Source organism: Zalophus californianus, chromosome 14 (genome assembly GCF_009762305.2).
Source record: "Zalophus californianus isolate mZalCal1 chromosome 14, mZalCal1.pri.v2, whole genome shotgun sequence".
Lineage (NCBI taxonomy): Eukaryota > Metazoa > Chordata > Mammalia > Carnivora > Otariidae > Zalophus > Zalophus californianus.
The window spans coordinates 57,140,956-57,164,733 of record NC_045608.1 but is presented as its reverse complement, the minus strand read 5'-3'; the positions used below and the strand labels follow the sequence as shown (position 1 = coordinate 57,164,733).

Sequence of the window (23,778 nt, the reverse complement as noted above, 5' to 3'; positions counted from 1 at the left end):
GTCAATTCCATAAAGATTCCTTCCTTTTTCTTTGACCTAATATTTCCCAAACTTAAAACAATCAGACAAATTCTTCAGTCTAGCCATATTAGCATGTGTGGTGGCAGTGCTCCATGAAACACTCTGTGAAAGCTGCACCAATTTCAGGGTCTGCGTATGGACAGAGTACTTAGCATGAAATGTCTGATGGAGAAAGCAGATGCATGTATTGTGATTTAAAAAAAAAAAAATCGGGGGCATTTAGGTGGCACAGTCGATTAAGCGGCCAACTCTTGGTATTGACTTGGGCTGTAGGGATTGAGCCGTACTTCGGGCTCTGCACTCAGCAAGGAGTCTGCCTGAGATTCTCTCTCCTTCTCCCTCTGCTCCTCCCCCCTTCTCTAAAATAAATACATAAATCTTAAAAAAATTATTTTATTTTATTTATTTGTTTGATAGAGAGAGACACTATGAGAGAGGGAACACAAGCAGGGGGAGTGCGAGAGGCAGAAGCAGGCTTCCTGCTGAGCTTCAAGAAGCCTGATGCGGGGGGCTTGATCCCAGGACCCTGGGATCACGACCTCAGCTGAAGGTAAACTGAGCTACCCAGGAGCCCCAATCTTAAAAAAATTATTAAAAAAATCAATAATGAACATGAGGTACATGTTATCCAAGTGTGTAACTAGGTCTTAAAAACCACTATGGGTTCAAAACTTTTGGACACTTAAAGCCTTACCCTGAAAGACAGCTTTATTTGATAACCCCAAAGCAGGGACAGTAGCTCCTTCTGGAAGATCACCGTCTTGCTGGAATAAAAAGTATGACACATGTTTTAAACACTAAAAGTTACTATTACCTCAGGAACACAAAAATATCATGCTCATAAATGCAGAGGAACAATTTAAAGACCACATTGTGTGGATATCTGCCTATATTTCCATTTTCTTTTAAACCAACAGATGGAATGCTAAGCAATCACTCTCCAAAGACAGGCTGCAGTTAACCCCCAACCCTCTACACCCAATCCATAAAGTCAGCTATCTTCTCATCCATGAGCTTGTCAAACCCTAACAGCTCTGTGAGTTTCAAAGTCTGACAAAGAGTGCACTCGTCTGGTTTCTAGCAAAAAGTGGGCTGAAAATGGCATCCCCTAGTCTCCCAAGCACATGCCTAATGATGCTCATGCAAACACCGTTTCCTAAAAAGACAGTATTTTCATTAAACATATTTAAATAACTCAGTATTTAAAAAATTTTTTAGAGTGCCATTTGAAGTGCCAATAATCTGCTTATACCCCGCAAATTATACCAAATTATCTTTAGCCACCAAAGAAATCATTGGTCTCATCTAGTGATTCCAAGTACTTCAGTTCCACTGCTCCCTACCTCTAACCTACAGCTACATGGAAATCTCCTTGAAAATATGACCTATCTAGGGGTGCCTGAGTGGCTCAGGTAGCTAAGTGTCTGCCTTCCAGCTCAGGTAATGATCCCAGGGTCCTGGGATTGAGCCCCACATCAGCTCTCTGCTCAGCAAGGAGCATGCTTCTCCCTCTCCCTCCTGCTCCCATAAATGAAATCTTAAAAAAAAAAATGACCTATTATATATTGTTTTACTGTAGGCACCTAACACAGTGATGATACATGGTATTCCTGCCTTGATTTAACATTGCAATTCTTTACGTCTTAGGCTACTGTTTAAAAAAATTTCTGGGGGCGCCTGGGTGGCTCAGTCGTTCAGCGTCTGCCTTCGGCTCAGGTCATGATCCCAGGGTCCTGGGATCGAGCCCCACATCGGGCTCTCTGCTCAGTGAGAAGCCAGCTTCTCCCTCTCCCTCTGCCTGCCGCTCTGCCTACTTGTGCTCTCTCTCTGTCAAATAAATAAATAAAATCTTAAAAAAAATAAATAAAAAAATTCTGGTTTTAACATTTAAATTAATGCACGCCACAATGTGCACAAAAGTTTGTCAAACCAATAACATGATTTGACTTCCTTTTACCCATGAGCTCCATTTACAGGCTTAAGCAAAAAAAATTTTTTAAATGAAGTACATGGATTTAGTTGAAACATTAGAGGAATACTCACATTACAAAGCACAAGATCCAGTGATTGGCCCGTAATGGCACAAAAATTTTCCACAAAATTCCGAGGTGCAGAAAATACTCGAAGAACTTTTTCATCTGCTCCAGATACAAACTGAAACCGACGAATCATTGCCAAACATTTCAGGTCATAGCCATGTATCTGAGGCCTGGCAATTTCATGCCAAGTCACCTGGGTATTAAAATAGGATAAACAAAAAATGATCATACATTTCAAAAACTGAATTCTTTTCAACAAGCAAAATATCAGATGCAAAATCATTTACTATACCATGGAAATATGACCACAGAGCATATTCATCCACGTTGTGTTCAATGATAATTCAATCCTTTTTGTAACTGAGTAGTATTCCCTCATACAGCTATATATATAGATACGTGTATGTATACACATATACGGAAGCTTGTTGATCCATTCACGTACTGATAGACATTTAGGTTATTTCCGCTTTTTGTCTTTTACTGAAAAAGCAGTTGTGAACATTTCTGTACAAGTCTTTGCATGGACATGGGCTTCTATTTTTCTTGGGTAAATACTACCTATAAGTAAAATGGCTGGATGATATCAAAGATGCATATTTAAATTTTAAGAAACTGCCAAACTATTTCCCAAAGAGGTTATACATTTCACAATCCACCAGCAGGGTACGAGAGTGCCAGTGGCCTGCCCCTTCATCAACACTTGGCATGGTCTATTACTTTAATCATTTTGATAGGTGTGTAATGGTATCTTACTGTAGCTTTACTTTGCATCTCCCTAATGACTAGTGGGGTTGAGAATCTTTTCCTGTCCTTACTTCCTTGTATCTTCTTTGGAAAAATATCTGTTCAAATCTTTTGCCCATTTTTTTTTTTACAGGATTGTTTGTTTTCCTATTACTTGGTTCTGAGATGTTCTTTATATACCCCGGATATCAATCCCTTACTAGAGATGTGCTTGGTAAATACTTTCTCCCAGTTTGTGACCTGTCTTCTCATTTTTCTGACAGCATCTTTCAAAAAGCAGAAATTTTACATTTTGGTGAAGTCCAATTTATCCATTTTTTTAATGAATGATTAATAAACAATAGCTGAGCTGTACAGGTAATAAATCACAAATAGCCAAAGAAAAGCACTGCAAATCATTTGCTTTTTTAATGGACTCCAGTGTTGCTCCCAATGTCCTCAACTCCATAATTTGAATCTACCACTGCTACTGAAGTAGTGGCAGATTTCACTCATTTTCAAGGACTGACCCACAGTGAGTTCCAAGAATTTTTGTCAGAAATTAAAGCTGAGTACACAGGCTTTCTCTACCACACAGCACAGTTCAATGGCTTGCCAGTGGAAAAGTTCGGTTGTAATTTTTTGGGTTCAGGCCCAAGACTGAAAAGTTTATTGAACAAAAATTGCCCTCAATCACTATTACCTAATACTACATGACTTTAGAAATTCGCTTTTACTGCAGACTTGACAGTGTTTCCTAATGAATTAAACCTAAAATTACAAGGGATAAGTGAAATTTTATGTAGAACGCAAGTAAATACACTTTGAAAACAACTAACACTTAAATTGTCTGAACTGTAAGGAGTATACGTATGTCTAAGTTTTTAAGAAAATACCGAACTGTTTTCCTAACTGCTGTATCATTTTGCACTCCTACCGGCAACATACGAAAGCCCGGCCGCTCAGCATCCTTAGCTCTGCTCCTTACTGTCAGTACTTCTCACTTGGGCCACTCTACAGTGTGCAGAGGCACCGTGTCATTGTTTTCAATTGCATTTTCATAGTGGCTAACAATGTTGCCCCACTTTTCACATGCTCAAGAATGTTTTTTAAAAAAATGTACTTTAAAAAAATGTCAGTCAAGTAGGAAGACATTGTACCTGTGACTGGTCTTTTCTCTTCCACGGAGCAAAAAGCCGAGTTGTCTGGTCAGTACCAACAGTGATGATAAACTCTCCTTCTGGATCCCACATTAGGTCTTGGACACCATCAAAGTGTCCTGAAATAACAATCTCTGGAGTCCACTCTCTCTGCAATGAAAGAACTCATGACACATCAAAATAATCAGAGATCACTACTACTCAGAATTAAGTCTAATCATGACTTAATTAAACCCCTCAGGGCATGATGGAAAAGACTGATGCCCCTGCCCCCCCAGCAAGGTAAAAAACTAAAAAAAAAAAAAAAACAAGATGGGATCTTAAAATAATACGATCCTAAAATAAAAGGACAGGTTTTCCAATCAAGCATATTAGAACTTAAACATTCAAATATGTGTTGCGTCCTTTAAAGCAGTAACCCTGGGAAATTCCCCTCTTCAGCATTTACTGAATGCCTCCTAGAAGCCAAACACTATTTAACTTTTCTCTGCCTCAAAGGACTCTTCTGTAAAAGAGTTACCAAGCTTGTACAGTTGTTACGAAAATTAAATGAATTTTTATTTGTAGAGCATCCAGAACAATGCCATACTAGGCATTATGTATTTTTCTGTTAAACTACATAATAAAGAGTATTATGTAAAATGAGTCAGTAGATTCTGAGTATGTGCCTGATTGGTTTGGTTTTTTTTCTTTTTTTTAAAGATTCATTTATTTTAGGGAGACAGAGAGGGAAAGAGAGTGCACCAGCGGGAGGGGCAAAGGGAGAGGGAGAAAGAATCTCAAGCAGACTCTACTCAGCACAGAGCCCAACGCGGGGCTTGATCTCACACCCTGAGATCACAACCTGAGCCGAAACCAAGAGTCGGCTGCTTCGCCAATTGCGCCACCCAGGAGCCCCGATGGCTTTCCTTATCAAGTAAAAGGAGCTACAGGTATAGAGAGCAGAGGCTGAATCAAACCTAGCAGACCCACCTCCTGAGGAAGCTTGTACCAGCAACCGTGCGAACAAAGAGATGATGAAATATAGAAAATGTCATGTGTCTCATCTACAAGCATCTTTTGAACAACGTAAGTAGTGGTAAAACAATCTTTAAAGTAAAATTAAATTTGTATAAATAGCTAAAAGGTCACTCAAAGCCAAGTACGATGAATACAGTCAGTGATTAAACTAAGCTATATTATTTTCTAGTCAAAAAAATTAAAAGGTTGTGACTAAGAAGTGCTATTAATTTCTTCTGTGACATAAAAATTGATTCTAAAGTTAGCACTAATGGGAGTTCCCAAAAAGTTCTGAAAAAAGAACAGCACTTTTGGACTCTCAGTAGTTTTCCACTGTAACAGTCCTAACATACAGTATTTGTTTTTAAAATCTGCCCCAATTGTAACAAATGTGCCACTCTGGTGTGGGAGGCTGTGCATGTATGGGGGCAGAGGGTAAATGGGAACCCTCTGTACTTTCTGCTCAATTTTTTTGTAAACCTAAAACTTCTTTATAAAGTCTATAAAGTCACCTTAAATACCTGGTAAGCAGCTTATAAATCTGAAGCCAAACTGTAAGCACAAGTAAAGTTCCTTGAACTCTATCTTCTGGTTTGAGTTTTTTACTCATCTGATGCTTTTTTTCTATGAAGGCTCTCAAAAACTAAAGCTGAAATATGGCTCAAAGGCACTCCGAGTTAAGAACAAAATTCATCCTAAAAAATATCTTATTTAAAAGTGCCTTAGGGGCACCTGAGTGGCTCAGTCAGTTAAGCATGCCCCAACTCTTGATTTTGGTCAGGTCATGATCTCGGGGTCGTGGGACTGAGTCCCCACATCGGGGTTCATGCTCAGGGAGGAGTCTGCTGAGATTTTCTCCCTCTGCCCCCCCCCACCCACGCACATGCGCATACTCTCAAATTAAAAAATCTTAAAAAAAAAAAAGTGCCTTAGCTGATGATTCCCTGGCTCATTTCATAGTAGAAATAATCCTTTTGTTTCTTGGTATGTTTGTACAGTTGACACACAATGTTACATTAGTTTCAGGCGTACAACATAGTGATTCAACGTATCAACATAGTGATTCAACGTATCTATACGTTATGCTATGCTCCTGCCAGTGTAGTTACCACCTGTCACCGTAAACACTATTACAATACCACTGACTATATTCCTTATGCTGTATCTTTTCTTCCCACGACTTACTCATTCCATAACTGGAAGTCTGTACCTCCCACTCTCCTTCAGCTACTTGGCCCAACCCTACATCCTCTTTCCTCTCTGGAAACCATCAGTTTGTTCTCTGTATGTATAGGTCTGATTCCATACAATAGAAACAATCTTGAAGGTCAACACCAAACGGAAAATATAAGGGAAAATGTAAACCATTCCATGCACTGAGAAGTCAAATCCTTATATATGACACAACTATTACAAAGCCCACCAACTAAAGGTTATGCAAAGCTGTGAATTTTTACTTTATAAAGGAAGCCATGAGATGCCCATTCAGAATCTATTGATTCACATTTCACTCAATGCTCTTTTTTCATTTATTTACTTGATTTAAAATATATAAATATACTATCCCATATGTACCAGGCCCAGTTTTTCACACCGTACAAATATGAACTCACTGAAGCATCACAGAAACCCTTTGAGTAGGTGCTATTTCTATACACATTTCACAGAGGAGGAACCTGAGACAGAGGTTAGGCAATGTCCTCAAGGTCAGAGCTAGAAAATGCTGGGGCCAGGGTCTGAACGCGGGTGGCCTCACTCCAAGGCCTGTGCTCTTAGCTGCTGTTCCTGCAATTTCATTTCCCCAAACCCAAAGAAACAGATCAAAAGCAAATTAGAAAGTAAGAGATGGAATAATGTTGAGAGGCAGCTACATGACTAGAGGAAGATAAGAGACTAACAACTATAAAAAAAGATGTAAAAGAGCCCAGTATTTAGAGGACCATTTAAAATTACACTTATGAACAGCCCCGAGAGCATTAACATATTCCCTCACAAAATAACAGGTAGTCTTACTGCCCTTTTGTCAGTCACTCATCAGTAATTACCTATGGAGTACCCAACTATCCAAGGAAAGACCAAATTATGTTATCTCTTTTAAGAAGACAGGGAAAGTAAACATTTTAGGAAACACTCCCATCAAAAAAATGTATAGAACTTAAAGGCAGAGCTTAAAATTTATACAGCTTAAAGTTCACTTATGTAGAAAGTTTACCTATGTGCAAATTTCAAAACCTCAACAATGCTGGACAAATGAATACTTTTAATCTAAGAAAAGCGTTAAGTTTCTTACTCAGTATAACGACCGTATAATGTCTATAGTAAGAAGTGATGTCATTTGAACTTAAACACCTCTATGTTTCTGCAGAGTATTATAAGTATGTAACATAGTTTACCCAGGTTTCATTTCACTCTATTTGATTACAAATGCTTTATTTTTTTTTCTTTAAAGATTTTATTTATTTATTTGACAGAGAGACAGAGAGAGAGTACAAGTAGGCAGAGAGGCAGGCAGAGGGAGAGGTCGAAGCAGGCTCTCTGCCAAACAGAAAGCCCGATGTGGGGCCCGATGGGATCACGACCCGAGCCGAAGGCAGACGCTTAACCGACTGAGCCACCCAGGTGCCCCTACAAATGCTTTATTTAAAAACGCTTCTCTTACTGGGTTCGCCGCCTTCTGTTTCCAAAGGTGCAATGCTCCATGGAAAGCATGAGCAATGATCATGGAACCATCTTCATTGAACTGGCAATCATAAAATCCCAGAGTATTTCCACCTACTTCACCTACTCGAACCTATGCAATAAAAGAAAATAATTTATAATCAATATTCCACACTTCTCACAGTAGAAATCCGAGAGTCCAGAGATTGTTACATTCCCTCTTATTTAGCATACATAAAGAGTTAACAGCTGCAGCTCCAGGAATATAAACTTGGGGGTTAAATATTGTTTATCAAACCCAATTTTCTGTTCCTTAAATATTCACATTTTTACCTGTTCTAGCCAAACTCCTGACTCTTCATCTGGAGCCCAGAGAATCATGGTTTTATCCATTGAGGCGGACAACAATCTCATTGGCTGCTGAAGAACACCATCTAAAGAATAAAAGCTAATGCCTTAAAGTGACCAACAAGCATTATGTTTGTAGATTGTACTAGAAAAACATGACATGGGTACTGCACTAGAAAAACATGACATGGGTACTGCAAGAACATTCACCTGCAGCATTACAGTAGCAAAATTTTTGGAAATACCACAGAGGTCTACCATTAGAAGACTAGATGAATCAATTGTGGTATATTTAGACAATGGAATATTATTCTTCAAAAAAATAAATTAGAGCTACATGAATCAACATGGATACATCTCCAAAACATGTTAAGCTAAAAAGGCAAGTTGTAAGAGAATACATATTGATATCAAGTTTTAACAGCTATAAAGCAATACTGTTTGTGGCTACGTAAATGTGTAGCAGAAGTATAAAAACACTCATGTGAATGATATGCAGTAAAATTCAGTCCTGTAGTTGCCCTAAGGGAAGAATGGAGGGGAAAGGGTTCAGGAAAGAATACATAGGGGTCCCTCAATACCAGTAATATCTTTGTTCTTTGTTAACTGTAACAAATATGGCATATCAATAATAAATGAATACTGATTACCTGAGTATTCATTATTGATATTTTCTATTCTTGCCCTGGGGAAGGGGCTAGAGGAAGAATGTGAGGTTTGTGCCTTGTTTAGCTCTACACTGCAGCACCAGCTTCAGCATGCAACCATCACTCTATAAATGCAGATTGAGGGCAAAAGAAAAAGGAAGAAAGTCTTGCTTTTTCATAAATGTTCTATCCCAGTATTACACCAACTTTCTATTTGCAGGGGGTAAAGTTCCAGTGAAATTGAAGTTGGCTTAAAAGCCAATTTCTCTTAAATCCCATAATAATTAGATGAAAACTTTTAAAGAGTTAAAAGGGGTGTGGTGGTTTCAGCATCACAGCATCAGTCATATTTTTCCCACTCAGGAGTGTAAGTTTCAATGGAATTGAGTGTTCAGCAGAACATGTCCAGCAGAATATGTCCAGCAGCTGCAGTATTATACTTTGCCAACTTAAAAATGTCTTATATTTGAAATTTTTATTTTTTTAACTTTTTTTTGTTTAAGATTTTAAGTAATCTCTACACTCAACATGGGGCCCAAATTTACAACCCTGAGATCAAGAGTTGCATGCTCCACTGACTGAGCCAGCCAGGTGTCCCTATTTGATATTTTTAATCAAAAAAACCCTCCACTTCATTTGGTCAGCTTAAAATTCTATACGTGAGATTTAAGTGAAATGAGGGATATGTGTGTTTTTTTTTCCTACCTTTGTAGAATGAAGGCTGCCAATGAACTGCATTTACCCAGTTTTCATGACCAGCCAGCACAGTCTCCAGAGTAACTGCAAATGCTATTTTAATACCTACAACAAAAACAATGACATTTTTTCTCAAAGCTCTTCTAAAAAGAATTTTCAGAACCAAGTTGTACAATTACATACCCCCTTTCCAAAAATCAGAACATGATTTACATTTAACAAAAAAGAGCATTCAACAAAAAAATAAATTCCATTAATTTTATCCATTGTTCAAAATTACGGAGAAAAAAGTTCCAAAGATATATAAATTTTTCTCTCAATTTTTCTCTATCTAGTCATAAACACATACTAAGGAATATGTTCGATTTTAAAAGTTTTCTGAAACAGCTACTGTTATATTCCAATTAAAAAGCAAAGCCAGAGATGTCAGGCTCCTTGACAACCTCCTATCCACACTCATTATCAACATGCAATAGCCTAAATACCATTTTTTAAAAAAACTTAAGATAAATGTAGAAATAGGGGCGCTGGGGTGGCTCAATTGTGAAGCATCTGCTTTCGGCTCGGGTCATGATCCCGGGGTCCTGGGATCGAGCCCCACATCAGGCTCCCTGCTCCGCGGGAGGGCTGCTTCTCCCTCTCCCACTCCCCCTGCTTGTGCTCCCTCTCTTGTTGTGTCTCTCTCTGTCAAATAAATAAATAAAATCTTTAAAAAAAAATGTAGAAATAGAGGAGATCAAAGCAGTATCGTAACCTTTCAAATAAAATAATTAATAAAAATGTCACAAAAATTTCATATTTGGGAATAGCTAGCTACTCATAACATGCTGGTTAAAGATTTCCTGGTTCTCCCCATAAAACTATGTTACCAAAATCTCAACTCTAGTAGGCTTTAAAATCAGTTAAAGTAATAAGAAAGAAGAGTATTCCTAGGTGAACAATGCTCACTGAGGGCTAACTTTATAATTTAGGTGAACACTCAAAAGTGTTGCCTTCAAATACAACATTCCAGCAGGATCTACCATGCAGAGGTACTGTTCTGATTCCAGACAGTAAGAAAATAAGAATTACATATACCACTCAAGTGTAGTGCTTTGGCTTGTCTCTTATTCAGTAAAGGTATGAATAATTCTCTTTATTCCTTTAGATCTTCCTACGCTAAAACTGCAAATTTGGCATCATTTTATAAATTAATTTATTGAGAAAACATTAGACATTTTCAGCAATTTTTAAAAACCTTACTAATATGGTTAGAAAAAAATACGTTTCATATTATGAAACTTATTATGAAAAATAACTTATCCTCAAATATAACCTTTATAAAAAAAATGCATAGTATCAGTTTCAGGTAGGCAACAGATACTTCTAAAAAACTAACCTTCACGTAGGTGTATAGTGAAACAGATAAATGAATGAGCTAGGAAGCTGGTACATCAAATATTTTCATTATTACTCACTTTCTTTTTCTATTGTAAAAGTATTTTCCTTCAGTTTTATATTATCATCATCTTGAGTTTCTAAAGATGTTGATTTTATATATAGCCTCCATATTCGTATTAGGCAATCTTGTGAACAGCTTGCTAGGAAAAGATCTCTACCTAATAAAAAAAAACACATTATTTTTTAAACATTATATTCTTAAATTTAGGTATAAGCCTTTCTCCTCTACAATATGCTGATCTCTAGATTTCCTGGAAAAATAAGACTTTGTTTCCCTACCCTTCATTCATTTGACCTATGTTCTTTTTTAGTAACATTGGCAAATATACATACAATGCTAATAAATGGTTACAATGTGCAGCATTCTTATACACAGTCCACAAAATTCTACAAAGAACTCAAGAACGTCTGCATGTCTAATACATCAGTTTCATCCTCTACCACCCCAATTAATAGTTAACAAAAGGGGAAGAATCCTCTTTTCTAATAGAGACAACAGAAAAATGTTACATACAAAGAAAACATTAAATGAACACATAAGAGGCTGCTTTCCTGGAAGTTCCACACATTTGCCCCATCATATGTACTTCAGCAAGATTTCATACTGACCAAAGGTTGCCCATTCCACGCCTCTTATCCAATCCTCATGTCCACAGAGCAAAAGCACTTTCTGAAACTAGTAAGATAACAAAAATCATCAGCCTTGATGTAAGAATTTAATATTTTCATGTATATTAGTGATTTCATTTGGGGTTACAGCCAGTCCTAACGCACTGTTTTTTGTTTGTTTTTAGATTGGGAACACTCTGGTCAGACATAAGATAGAGCTCTCATTTGGGAATAAAAATCTTATAATCATCTAACTCATGTGAGTAGGTAATATGGTTATCTATAGACAAATAAATACTCAATGTTTACAGGATAAAATGACATGTGCTGTTCTATAGAAAAAAGCTGGGTGGTTGGACATTCACAACCATTTTAAACTTTCTTATAGAATGCAAAGAAACAAGCACCTCTATTATTAAATAAATAAACCAAAAGTTAAACTACATCTTTTCTGGAACTTCCCTCCTGTAATTTAACCACTCAACATGTAGGTAAAGCTCAGAAGGACAAATAAACACTACCAGGGGAATTTCACCACAGATATACTTTATTTAAAATCGACCAAAAAAAAAAAAAATCACTACCACAACATTCCTCCTGTCCTTCCCCCATTCAACGACCTGTTTCCCACCTAACAACTCTGGCCCAGGTGGCCAAGACAGCACTTACTTGGTGTTCAAACAAAGTGGAAAACTGTTTGATAGAGAGGACTGTCAGAAAGATTCTCCTATTGGACTATTTTGGTTTAGATTAGAACATTGCTTAAAATTCTACCATCTAGAAATAGTCTAGGGGCGCCTGAGTGGCTCAGATGGTTAAGCGTCTGCCTTCGGCTCAGGTCATGATCTCAGGGTCCTGGGATCGAGCCCCGCATCGGGCTCCCTGCTCCGCGGGAAGCCTGCTTCTCCCTCTCCCACTCCCCCTGCTTGTGTTCCCTCTCTCGCTGTGTCTCTCTGTCAAATAAATAAAATCTTTAAAAAAAAAAAATAGAAATAGTCTATATTATGATATGTAATTAAGCAGAACATAATTCTAGTATCTTAATGAAATCATTAATTACCTGGTCATCTCTTTGAACGAATAAGTGAATTTTGCAATCATCATCGCCACATGCTAATATTGGTACTGGAAGGATAAAATGAGGCTTTACTGTAAATATTCCATCACATGTTATGATCATCACCAATGCCGGATTCTAAGCACTGCGTAAAGAACCCAGGCTTCTACTTTCCACACCCTGAACAAATACATCGAAAGTGCTCAATAAATGTCTATAGGAATAAAATGAACACTCTAAAATGTTCTATTAAATGGTTACTTAGCAAAGAATGACTGAGAGTCCTTTCCTCCATCCTGTGTCATTTATGATAGAAGTAGTGGTGAAAAGAACATAAAAAACATTTCACCAAGTCAACCAGAAGATTAATCCAAAAAGTTGTTAACCCAACTGAGTAAGAAAATATAAGAGCTATGAGCCCAGCATCATGGCTACTGCACAAAGATTTCAGGGTATGTTTGTCACTTCAAGCATCTTACATTTTATTTGAGAATTCAACAGTAAAACCAAATTCATGAAGCCAATAGAGAACAAAGTAAAAGGGCATGTAACTACTGCACAACTGAAAGTTGCAAAGACAGTAAATCTTAAAAGTTCTCACAAGGAAAAAAAATTCTGTAACTATGTACGTTCAGGGACATTAATAAGACTTACTGTGGTGATCTTTTCTCAATACAAATATCAAATCATGATGTTGTACACTTAAAACTAATATGTCACTTACACCTCAATTTGTAAAAAAAAAAAAAAAAAGCAGGTCGTTAAATACATAGTTAAAACACTATGAAAGATGAGGCTATAAAAAATTCACATTACCGAAGGACAGCAGATAAAATAAGGACTCTTTTTCTAAGTAAATGTAAACAGAAGTGTGTTTTTCAAAGATTTCCTCACTTTAAATCAAGTAAAAAAACTCCAGTCACTTGGCCTCAATGTGGATGGGAAGAAACTAAATTCTCTGTTACAAAGCCAGGATGTATGAGTTCCTCCTATCGGGGAGCCCTCACACAAAGTGGGAGCATCACATGAAACGGTGGAGTCGCAGTTCCTGCTGCGGAGGGCATTGGAGGCTGGGGGCTTGCAGGCCTGCCTCTCTCCACGAGGTATGTCCTCCAAGCAACTGAGGTGGCAGAGATGGACCGACTCCCACTGGCCATCAACTTTGTGGAGGATAATTAAAGGTATAGACAGATGGGTTTCATAGCAAAGGGGAAAACTTTCTGTTGGGAAATTTTAAGTGGTCTTGGGCAAATGGTTATTATGCAGGATCTGAAGAGGCTCTCATCCTCACAGAAATGTTCATAAGGGACATCTTCAGTATTTTTTCAACTTATCCTAGACCTTCACCTTCAAAGGGTTAACTTTCCCAAATTAGATCTACAGATGTTGATAATATATTTGATAAATAGCAGTATCAATCCCAAGTACATATTAAATCACTTAAATTTTCAACAGCTATCAAAATTCTTAACACTTTCCCTTAATTTTATGTTCTACACAAAAATCATTTGAATACTGAAAACAAAAAGTACACTTCTGGTGAGCATAGCATAAGGTACAGAGTATTAGAATCACTATGTTGTATACCTGAAACTATTGTCTAATGTAACATTTTGTCAACCATACTTCAATTTTTTTAAAAAGTATATTATCCATGTTTCAACTTGTTTCATGAAAACATTTAGATACGAAATTAAGACCTAATGTTTCTTTTAGGTTCTGGTTGTATGGAAATATAAAAATATATTGCTGTTTTAATGTATACTTAGCAGGATACTCACCATCAGTATTAGGCAAGTAAGATAAGCAGAGAGCCAGAGTGAATCCATTTTCAAAGTTCAAGGTCTGAAGGCATGTTACTAAGAAATAATAAAAAACACCATGAACAACTAACTCTGAGCTTATCCATGCAGAAAGGTTGGGTAGCATCATCACAGCCCCGGGTGCAGGAAGGGATAAAAGAGGTCAATCCTGAGCCCCCAATGACCATGTGAATTTAAATTATCAACCTTTAACATTACAGAGAACAAAATGACTTAAAACACCAAAAAAAAAAATGGTATGTATGTTCTCCTGTCACTCATTTGACAACTACTATTTCATATGGGTTATAATGTCTCTAAACCTACCTTCTGAACCCTTTTTAGACCAGATTCGAACGGTAGAATCAGAAGCTGCAGAAACTATCAGTGTATGTAATTCAACATCTGATGCCCTCCTCTGGTAGAGAGCATGCACTGCATAAACAGGTCCTTCATGGCCTTGGAGATGGACCGCTTTTAAAAGCTATATCAGAAAGAATTGACAAAAACATTATGATAAAAAAGGAATTAACCGTTCCATCTGTGTTTAACTAAAAATCACAGAATTAAAGTTACAGTTAAAATCCCTAACCCAGAATGCATCCTTTCAAGTTGAAGAGAATGTAAACTTCAGAGAAGTTGGTCTGAACACAGTAAGGACACACGAACGTGAACAGCCTTTGACACAGCAATTTCCCATCTAAGAATCTACTCTGAGATGCTAACCGCACTAGTGTAACAATAAAAGACAAATGCAGAAAGACATTCATCACACACTCTTTATAACAGTGAAAAATTGCAATTAACCTAAAATTCCTAATATGGAACTGATTAAATTATTGTAGACATACACTGTACCCAATGAAAAGATAACATGGAAAGACAACCACAACATTGACACCTTTGAAGACTACAGCCAGATTTGTGGAATGTTCCTTCTTTTGGATTAGTGTGATATTTCCTCATGATTAGATTCTGGATATACATTTTAACATCATTACTATCCGCATGCATCATGTCAGGAAGCACATGATATCACTCAGTCCCAATTTTAGTGATGTTAACCTTGGTATCCTAGTAGAGGTAGTGTCTGCCAGGTTTTTTCACTGTGAAGTTAATTTTTTTGGTGATACTATGTGAGATTATACATTGGAATTGGGTAAATATTCTATTCTCCATCAAACTTTTACCAAGTACTTTTAGCATACACTCATACTTGCCTGAATCAAGTACAGATAGAAAATGAAAAAAAAAATGGCAAACAGAACTAGGAAATCCCATTTGTTTATCAAGTTTACCTGCCTGCCATGCAAAATTATTCACTATGGTATCATTTCTGCTATTTTAGGTATACTTTTTAGAGTTCAAAATGTGTGAGATTCCACCATGTCCTATGAGAAGTGTCTTCTATGATCTGCTGTCTACTGAAATAGAGGGGCCCCTTCAATGCCTGCTCAGTTGTTTTCACAGTTAAGCAAAACTCTGCCACTCAAGATGATTAATAGTTATGTATTAGGATCTGTACACTAACTTCCTGTAATCATTGACCTTTGCCTTCTTTGAAAAATCATTTTTAAAAACTCAAGTACAGTATAATCTCTTTTATGTATAATCATACACACAAAAGAGAGAGCTAGAACAACGTTCATTAGGATGTTAACTCTGTTTTGTACTTAATTTTCCTTCTTTACACTTTTCTGTATTTAAACTTTTATCACGAGTCTCTATCATTACTCCCTAAAAGATTAAATCTATTGAAAGTACTCACTTTACATTTTTAAGCAGGGTTATGTGTCAACCATCAGAGAATTTTAAAAACTCAAACAAAAGAAACCTCTCAAGTTCACCAGCTTGCTAAAAAACAATGCTCGATCATCAGAGACTCAAACCTCTCATTATACCAGCTTAGAATTATTTCCTTTTATCAGAGGTGTGTGTTGAGCTCCTGTGTACATGGCAATGCATATGGAAAGGAACCTGTAAGTCTCTAAGGTTTCCATGTGTGGACCCTTCCCCTAAATCCTTATTCCCTTCCTCCCCTTTTATGCCTTTTACCCTCCTGCCGTCCTCCCCCCTGTCTGCCTTCACATTCTCTCCTGGCCTCTAAGTTTGCTGTCTGCCATCAGATACTTGCTCAGTCCTCCCTACTTACAGAAGTGTGAGGCAACACTGAGGAAAGAGTTTTGCAAGTATCACCTCAAAATCTCAAAAATGAGTGCTCAAATCATTCTCTGGATTCCTCTGCCAAGATCGGTCCAAACGGGACTTAAGTTTGTTACACTCCTCTTTGCTCTTATTCAAGTCTAGGTACTTCCAAAATCCCCACCTCCACATCTGCCCTCTCTTTCTGAGGACAAGTCTAGATGTCTGGCCAGCAATTCAAATGACATGTCTATAAGTAAATTCCACATATTCCTTCCTACTTCCCTATTTTTCTTTGTAGAAGCACCTTTCTCCCAGAGCCTGAAATCAGAATCCCACTATTTTTAATTACTCACTCCCCTAACACCAGCTCCCACTCCTGTGATAACTAGTCAATGTCAAAATCATCTTCCCTTCAAAAACACACCCCACACTGCTTCCTTCATATTTTTTCCTACTCTAATTTGGCACACTGCTATCAGATTAATCTTCTTTTGACACTCACATTCTTCTGCTTAGAAATTATCAATGACTTCCAAATGCCTGCTAATAAAGAACAAACTCTTAAAGCTGATATTCACATTGCCACACAATCTTCTCCTATTGTATGTACTTAGTATCACTGCCTACAATGAATTACCTAGGAACATTTCCAAAACTATGGTGTTCAGAGTTACAAGGAATGCTAAGAGATTTAAAAGAAAAAAAAAATTCAAACTTGAAAGAAATTTGGAAAATGCTAGTTAAATGAAGATACTCAACTTTCATCCATGTCAGAACTCTGCAGGGATTTCACTATACTCATGGTGCACTGGGACTCTCTAAAGAAGGTATAGGATATATACCTTAGGTATATACACCAAAGTTATTTCCCAACCTTGATTGCCCATAGATTCCTTTTTTCACATAACTTCTTGAAAGATGAGTAATTCTCTGAACAAACTTCAGAAAACCCTGCCCTAAGGACATCTTAGGCTTTGGTTAAGAACTGGATACTGCTGAGCAGGTGGTCTCCTTTACCACCTGAGCTTTTTTATTCATGCCATTTTTCCTACCAGGAATTCTTGCCCCTTAAATTCCTCCCAAGGAAACCATCCCACACTTTAAGACCCAACTCAAAGGCCACCTCTTAAAACTCTACTAAACTCACAGCACCATGGTTGTGGTACAGCAAGTTATAGCACATATCTATGGAGCTACCCTTGTACTTTAGCTATTCAAGCACATTTTGCCATCAAAACCATGTACATGAATCATAAACAAGATTCTGCCTCCTCTTCATCTTCTGCATGACAGATGTTCAAATGTCTAACACGCTTTTAATCTTTGCTTACAACTAGAAACAACCTAGTGTCCATCAATAGAGATCCATCCATAGTCAGCAGCACGTAATATAACATTACTTAGAATTAGGTACTCTATACCGACATGGTAACAGCTGTCCTATGAACACGGGCAGTGTTAATTTTTGCTATCACTGAAAAGAGAACAAATGGCCCCTGTAAGTGCAGTCTGAGAACTATTCCAAAGAGATGGGAAATTCACAGAAATGAATGACAGCATATGAATATGAGAACAAATATCAGAGGAAAGGGTACAGGGCATGTGAAGTACAGAAGATATAGGATCTGGATTACTGATAAGAATGAAGCAACTTCATAAAAGAACACAGCAGATATGAAAAAAAGAGCTGAAAATAAAAGCAGATATAAGTTATTTCTTATAACTATAAACATGTTTACCCACCTGATTATTCTCTATTTCCCAGTGAATCACTTGATTATCAGATCCTCCAGAAACTAATTCGGTAGAAGAAGCTGGAAAAAATTATATTTCCATAAATATTTTTATTTTTTCCCAGCTATTTTGAGAACTTTCAAAGCTATAGAAAAGATATAAGAAAACTCATATACCCCTTACCTAGACTCACCAACTGTTAACATTTTACCACATTTGCTTAACATCTCACTTTCTCTATATATGTATATGCATAGACCTCTTTGTTTATGGCAAACCATTTAAAAATAAGTTGCAGATATCAGGACCTCTGACTGTTAAAACACTTTTTCATCTATCTCCTAAGAACTGGAACATTCCCCAAAACCACAATACAATTATTGTATTCAACAATTTTAATTGTTGACACAGCATCATTAATGTAACATATAGTCCATATTAAAATTGCCCCAAATTGTCCCAGTAATGTCTTTTATACCTTTTTAAAATTTTGAATCTAAGGACCACACATTGCATATTTAGTTGTCATATCTTTTTAGTCTCCTTTAATCTAGAATAGTTTCCCAGTCCCCCTTTTTTGTGACAATCAGAGTCCCAGACAATTGTTTTGCAGAATGTTCCTAATCTGGATATATCTGGTTGTTTCCTCATGTAAGATTCAGGCTAAACACTTTTGGTAGGAATAACATATGTGAGATATTATAGTCAGCTGCTGTTATCAAGTATATGACATATTTTTAAAATAAGACAAATATTTCAAAGTAGTTTTTTTTAACCATTTACAACTTCTTGTTGATAACAAAAGGATTAACAACCAAAAGGGGGGTGGAAATAATCAAATATCACTTTAGTTTGGATTTTCCACTTGTTCGTTTCTTCTGGCTTATGTGCTAGATACTTAGGGGAAGTGGTGGGGAATTGTCTAAAGGACATTAGACTTGTAGTCAGAAGTCCCAGGTTCATGTCCTAACCCTAGTGCCAGCCAGCTGTGATATTAGGCTTTAATTACTTCATACATCACAGAAATTAAGCCATTTAACTACATGACTTTGGAAATTACTATAAGGAACATAAAAATAATGTGTTAAATTTTAAAATATGAAGTAGTATTTTTTTAATCTTTTTAAGTAGGCTCCACATCCAACATGGGGCTTGAACTCATGACCCTGGGACCAAGAGTCACATACTCTACTGACTGAGCCAGCCTGGCATCCCTGAAAATATGAAATGGTATTATTAAAATGTTATGTTCACTGATACCTGGGTTAAGAAAAAACATCTTAATTATCTGGTGATAGAGCCCCAATCTTGGAGGAAACCAAACCTAATAGTTATAGATTACAGTGAAACACAAGCAATTCATTTCATGTAACCTCACTTTTAAAGGGAAGATAAAATATACTAGCCCAAATTAATATTCTATAATAAATCCCTATACAGAAATTCAAGTAGTCTTTGATGTCACTTGGTGGCAATTAATATAATTACAATTGTGCTTTAATATCTGCACCAACAGCCACTCTTTCTACTATTTTTACTGACCTAACATGACTAATCCTACACTACGAAATGAAATAAGTAGCTTATTAAACTTTTTTTTAATGTCAGAGATAAAGTCATGGCAAAGTCTTACTCGTTCAGAAAATTCTGCATTTGCTCATGGCTCAGAATGCTCTCAATAAATGTTTATGGAAAGGAAAATAAAATTAATTCAGAGTCCATAAGAATACCACAGTAGGTATATATAAGACATCTGAGGAAATTCCACAGGATTTCAGAAGCACCATCTAAAAGCAATATGTTAATTAAAAGTTCTTGACTCAGAGAATCTTAGAGATAAAAGAGACCTGGAGATAATCTAGTCCAGTAATCCTCAATTTTTTTGGTATCAGGATTCCTTTACACTCTTCAAATTTTTTGAGAACCCCAAAAGCTTTTGTTTATATGGACTATGTGTACCAATATCAACCACATTAGAAATTAAACCAGAAATTTGAAAAATACTTTTTTATTAGTTTACTCAAAAATGATGACGAACCCCATCACACGTTAACATAAATAACATTTGTGGGGGGCTGGAGGGGAAATCCCTATATTTTCCAAAACAAAAAATTAATGAGAAGAGAGGCACTGTTTTACATTTCTGCCAATCTCTTTAACATGTGACTTTATTAGAATACAACTGGATTTTTGTATCTGCTTCTGTACTGAATCTGTTGCGGTATGCCACTGTGTACGTGAGACAGGATGAGAATGAAAACTGTGAATAACTTCTTGTATTATTCTGAAAATAATTTTGACCTCACAGGTGTTGTGAACCTCTAAGGTCACCCAACCAAGTTCAAGCATTTACTTTTCAGGTGTTACTAAGGTGAAATGGGGTGAACAGAGATGCAATGTCCTGCCTAAAAACGCAATAGCTTGTCTGTGGCAGAAACAGATCTCAAGCCAAATCCTCCGAATCCCAGCCTGCACACCAGCACCGGCCCTGCTTACAGGCTTTCAGTCAAAAACTGTGGACAATGGAGAGGGTCTAGCCAGAGTCAGGGGCTGTATCTACCCTCATCCTAGGCACTGCTATGTTATCCATGGTGTAGTTCTATGGAGTACAGCTCAGATATTTCACTAGGCATCCTGTTTTTCTTGTTTTCCAACTGCATAATATCAGATAAGCTAATGTTAAATTAACACAACTGATAAAAGAAAAATGACTAATAATACTTTATCAGAAAACAATTGAGATCAGCTTTAACAACTAGATTAATACTTACAACCATCTTGGTTACAAATCCACTGTACGCAATTGACTCGAGCAGTGTGACCATTCAGGTTGGTAATAACAACTCTTTTCTTTACAGAAGAAAACACCAGTTAGTAAATTACAATTTATCCCACAGAGGAATTAATAAATTAATAGAAGTCAGTTATCAGTGGTTTTGATGCCAATAAAGTTCAGGATTACTTCACACCAAATCACCTCTCTTAATTCATAAACTTTAAACCATCCATTCACTCTAATGTGTGTCTGCGTTTTTCCACCACTCCACAATTCCTATGTCCTGTGCTCTCAGCACACTGAGCTCTCCGATCTTCATCTGCTGGCTCCTACTAATCACCTCCAACCCTCTCTACTGGAGAGCCTGTCTTGACACCCCAGGCTAGACAAGGTAACTCTTCCTTGTGCGCCCACAGGTCTCAGGGCCTACTTCCACCAAGTTTACACCAATCTGAGGGCTTTACTGAGCAAAAATTCCTCAATAGAGGAATTCACAATTACTGGATTCAAATTCATGACTCAACTTTGCATACCATGGTTGATCAGGTGTTGGGTCCTTCAACCTTAATGATACAAAGTTACCAAGCCACAACTACTTCCTCCCTCAAACAGCAGATCCTTTCAGGGCCTATAGCCAATTCCCAGCAGCTTCTGAGACTATTGCTTTCAGCAAAATCCCTCCACACTTGGGCTTTCTTTACTTCCCACACTGGTGACGATATTAATTCTCTGGCTACAGTGCCTGCCTCTTCAGAGCCCCTTTCTCTACTGCCAATAGCACCAACTTCCTGTTTGCTTATATGCCAAGTGAAATTCTCATGACGAGAAAAAAGTATGCAAAGTAAATGTGAAAAAACTAGTATATTTCACACATGTTATTTGAAGTTGTGGAACAACTTAATCAAATTTCCCTGTCTCTCTCACTAGATTAAGAATTCCTTGATGGTCAAGAATTATTACCCATTATCTCTGGGTCATCACCACCCAGTCCAAGGCTAACCCATTGAGGGTCCTCAAAAATTTGCTGAATATCGGGGCGCCTGGGTGGCTCAGTCGTTAGGCGTCTGCCTTCGGCTCAGGTCATGATTCCAGGTCCTGGGATCGAGCCCCGCATCGGGCTCCCTGCTCCGCGGGAAGCCTGCTTCTCCCTCTCCCCCTCCCACTGCTTGTATTCCCTCTCTCGCTGTGTCTCTCTCTGTCAAATAAATAAATAAAATCTTTTAAAAAAAAATTTGCTGAATATCACTCCAAAACTTTATTTTAGCATCTGACATGCTCTTATTCCTATATTTAATTAAGTGCCCAAACAGCAAATATTTAACAAAACAAAATCCTTACTAGGCCCAATATACTTTTCTGGTAAGCTAAAATCCCCTTACATGACCACCAAACTATCATTAGAAGTAAAAATGTAATGGAAGACACAGGCACAAATACATTAAATGGCTGTAGAAAGATGGGCTTCTACAGCTGAGTCGGCCCTTGGCTGACTGACTCGGTAAAGTTTACGGTTGGTTTCGTGCTTTCGTGCTTTCTCTTGCCAGTTAAGAATGCATGGCAGTACTTGGAAACAGAGATGGCACGCAAGCTCAAGACACGGAAAATGAGTATAACTATTTCATATATAAATTTCAATGTGAAAAGGTTATAAAAATAATGAGATTTTTAATCAAACTAATAAAGCAGTACAAGAAATACAGATAGCTATTTCCTGCACTGCATTTTCATTTCTAGCACTTTTTTTTTATAGCGAGACTCTTTTTGAGAAGCAACACTAATTGTATCGTCCAAAATCAGACAATGAGAATGGAGTCAATAACAACTCTGGGAAGAATGCAAAAACTAGGGCGCCTGGGTGGCTCAGTCGTTAAGCCTCTGCCTTTGGCTCAGGTCATGATCCCAGGGTCCTGGGATCGAGTCCCACATCGGGCTCCCCGCTCAGCGGGAAGCCTGCTTCTCCCTCTCCCACTCCCCCTGCTTGTGTTCCTGCTCTCGCTGTCTCTGCCAAATAAATAAATAAAATCTTAAAAAAAAAAAAGAATGCAAAAACTAGGCACTTTAAAAGTTGGGTAGGTAACGCACTAAGAGAATAATCAACTGACTGGGTGAAATTCAGGGAATGTGTAAGTCCTGCTTTATAACTACTGCTTAGGTCCCTAATCCCTTTGACCTTTACTCCAACAGCGCCTTCTTTAAAATGTCTACTCCCAAGCCAAAATAAAAGTGATATTTCTTTGAAACTCAATACAAGCTTATTAAATAAGTCTGAAGGAAAATGCAGAAATGAGCACCTGTGATTATGGCTTTCATCCATACCTAAATTGCAAATCCTTTAAAACCCAAACTAGTTAACAGTATGACAGTCCCCACGGAAGGCTTCAGAAAAGGTGGTCTTTCAGGTGGGGTTACGTGGGGCTAACAGGCCACTGGCAGGACCTGGTGATCCCAGGCTGTCGCGGCGTGCGAGAGGACGAGGAGTGAGTCCAGCGCGTCCATGGGAGACTCCTCACCCACATACCCTCCCCGCCGCTCCGCAAGAGCGTCCACAGTCCGCCCCGAGCGCACGCAGAGGATTGGAAGCCCCGAAGAACATGGAAACGGGCGTCCGGCCACTTCTCCTACCTGAGGGTCATACAGCACCACGGAACAGGACGTGCCGAAGGCCAAAAGTCCCCCGGGCCTGGAGCTCCAGCTTAGAGCGCCCCGCACCCGGTTTGGGCAGCAAAACACGTGAGTTAACTCCAGCACCGGCGCAACCATGCTGCTGGCTGGGCCAAGGCCGAGACCTGGGCGCGCACTTCCGCCCTCGGAGCGGAACTACTCGCGCGGTCGCCTCTCCCGCTGGCGTTATCCGCACCGCGTTTCAGAGGCGGCCGAGGGCGGGGCGGAGGCGGCTACGCCCCCGCCTCGCCGGGCCCGCC

At 38.1% G+C, this 23,778-nt stretch overlaps 1 protein-coding gene across 2 annotated transcripts in view; it reads right to left on the bottom strand.

Moving 5' to 3' along the window:
* The window catches only part of ELP2 (elongator acetyltransferase complex subunit 2), a 54,621-nt gene extending 30,887 nt beyond the window's left edge, over nucleotides 1-23,734 (bottom strand). The window contains exons 1-14 of one of the 2 annotated variants that reach the window (XM_027575428.2): nucleotides 23,480-23,734; nucleotides 20,853-20,931; nucleotides 18,091-18,161; nucleotides 14,530-14,686; nucleotides 14,182-14,259; nucleotides 12,404-12,468; nucleotides 11,344-11,410; nucleotides 10,752-10,892; nucleotides 9,304-9,399; nucleotides 7,937-8,037; nucleotides 7,605-7,736; nucleotides 3,947-4,096; nucleotides 2,065-2,253; nucleotides 716-785 (exon numbers count right to left, since the gene is read on the bottom strand). In XM_027575428.2, coding sequence (XP_027431229.1) covers nucleotides 716-785; nucleotides 2,065-2,253; nucleotides 3,947-4,096; nucleotides 7,605-7,736; nucleotides 7,937-8,037; nucleotides 9,304-9,399; nucleotides 10,752-10,892; nucleotides 11,344-11,410; nucleotides 12,404-12,468; nucleotides 14,182-14,259; nucleotides 14,530-14,686; nucleotides 18,091-18,161; nucleotides 20,853-20,931; nucleotides 23,480-23,617 — 1,534 coding nt within the window. In that variant the 5' untranslated portion in view covers nucleotides 23,618-23,734. Of the gene's footprint in view, nucleotides 1-715; nucleotides 786-2,064; nucleotides 2,254-3,946; nucleotides 4,097-7,604; nucleotides 7,737-7,936; nucleotides 8,038-9,303; nucleotides 9,400-10,751; nucleotides 10,893-11,343; nucleotides 11,411-12,403; nucleotides 12,469-14,181; nucleotides 14,260-14,529; nucleotides 14,687-18,090; nucleotides 18,162-20,852; nucleotides 20,932-23,479 lie in introns of those variants that run through there. The other variant, XM_027575429.2, reaches the window with a different exon arrangement.
* Between the last annotated feature and the right edge of the window lie 44 nt (nucleotides 23,735-23,778).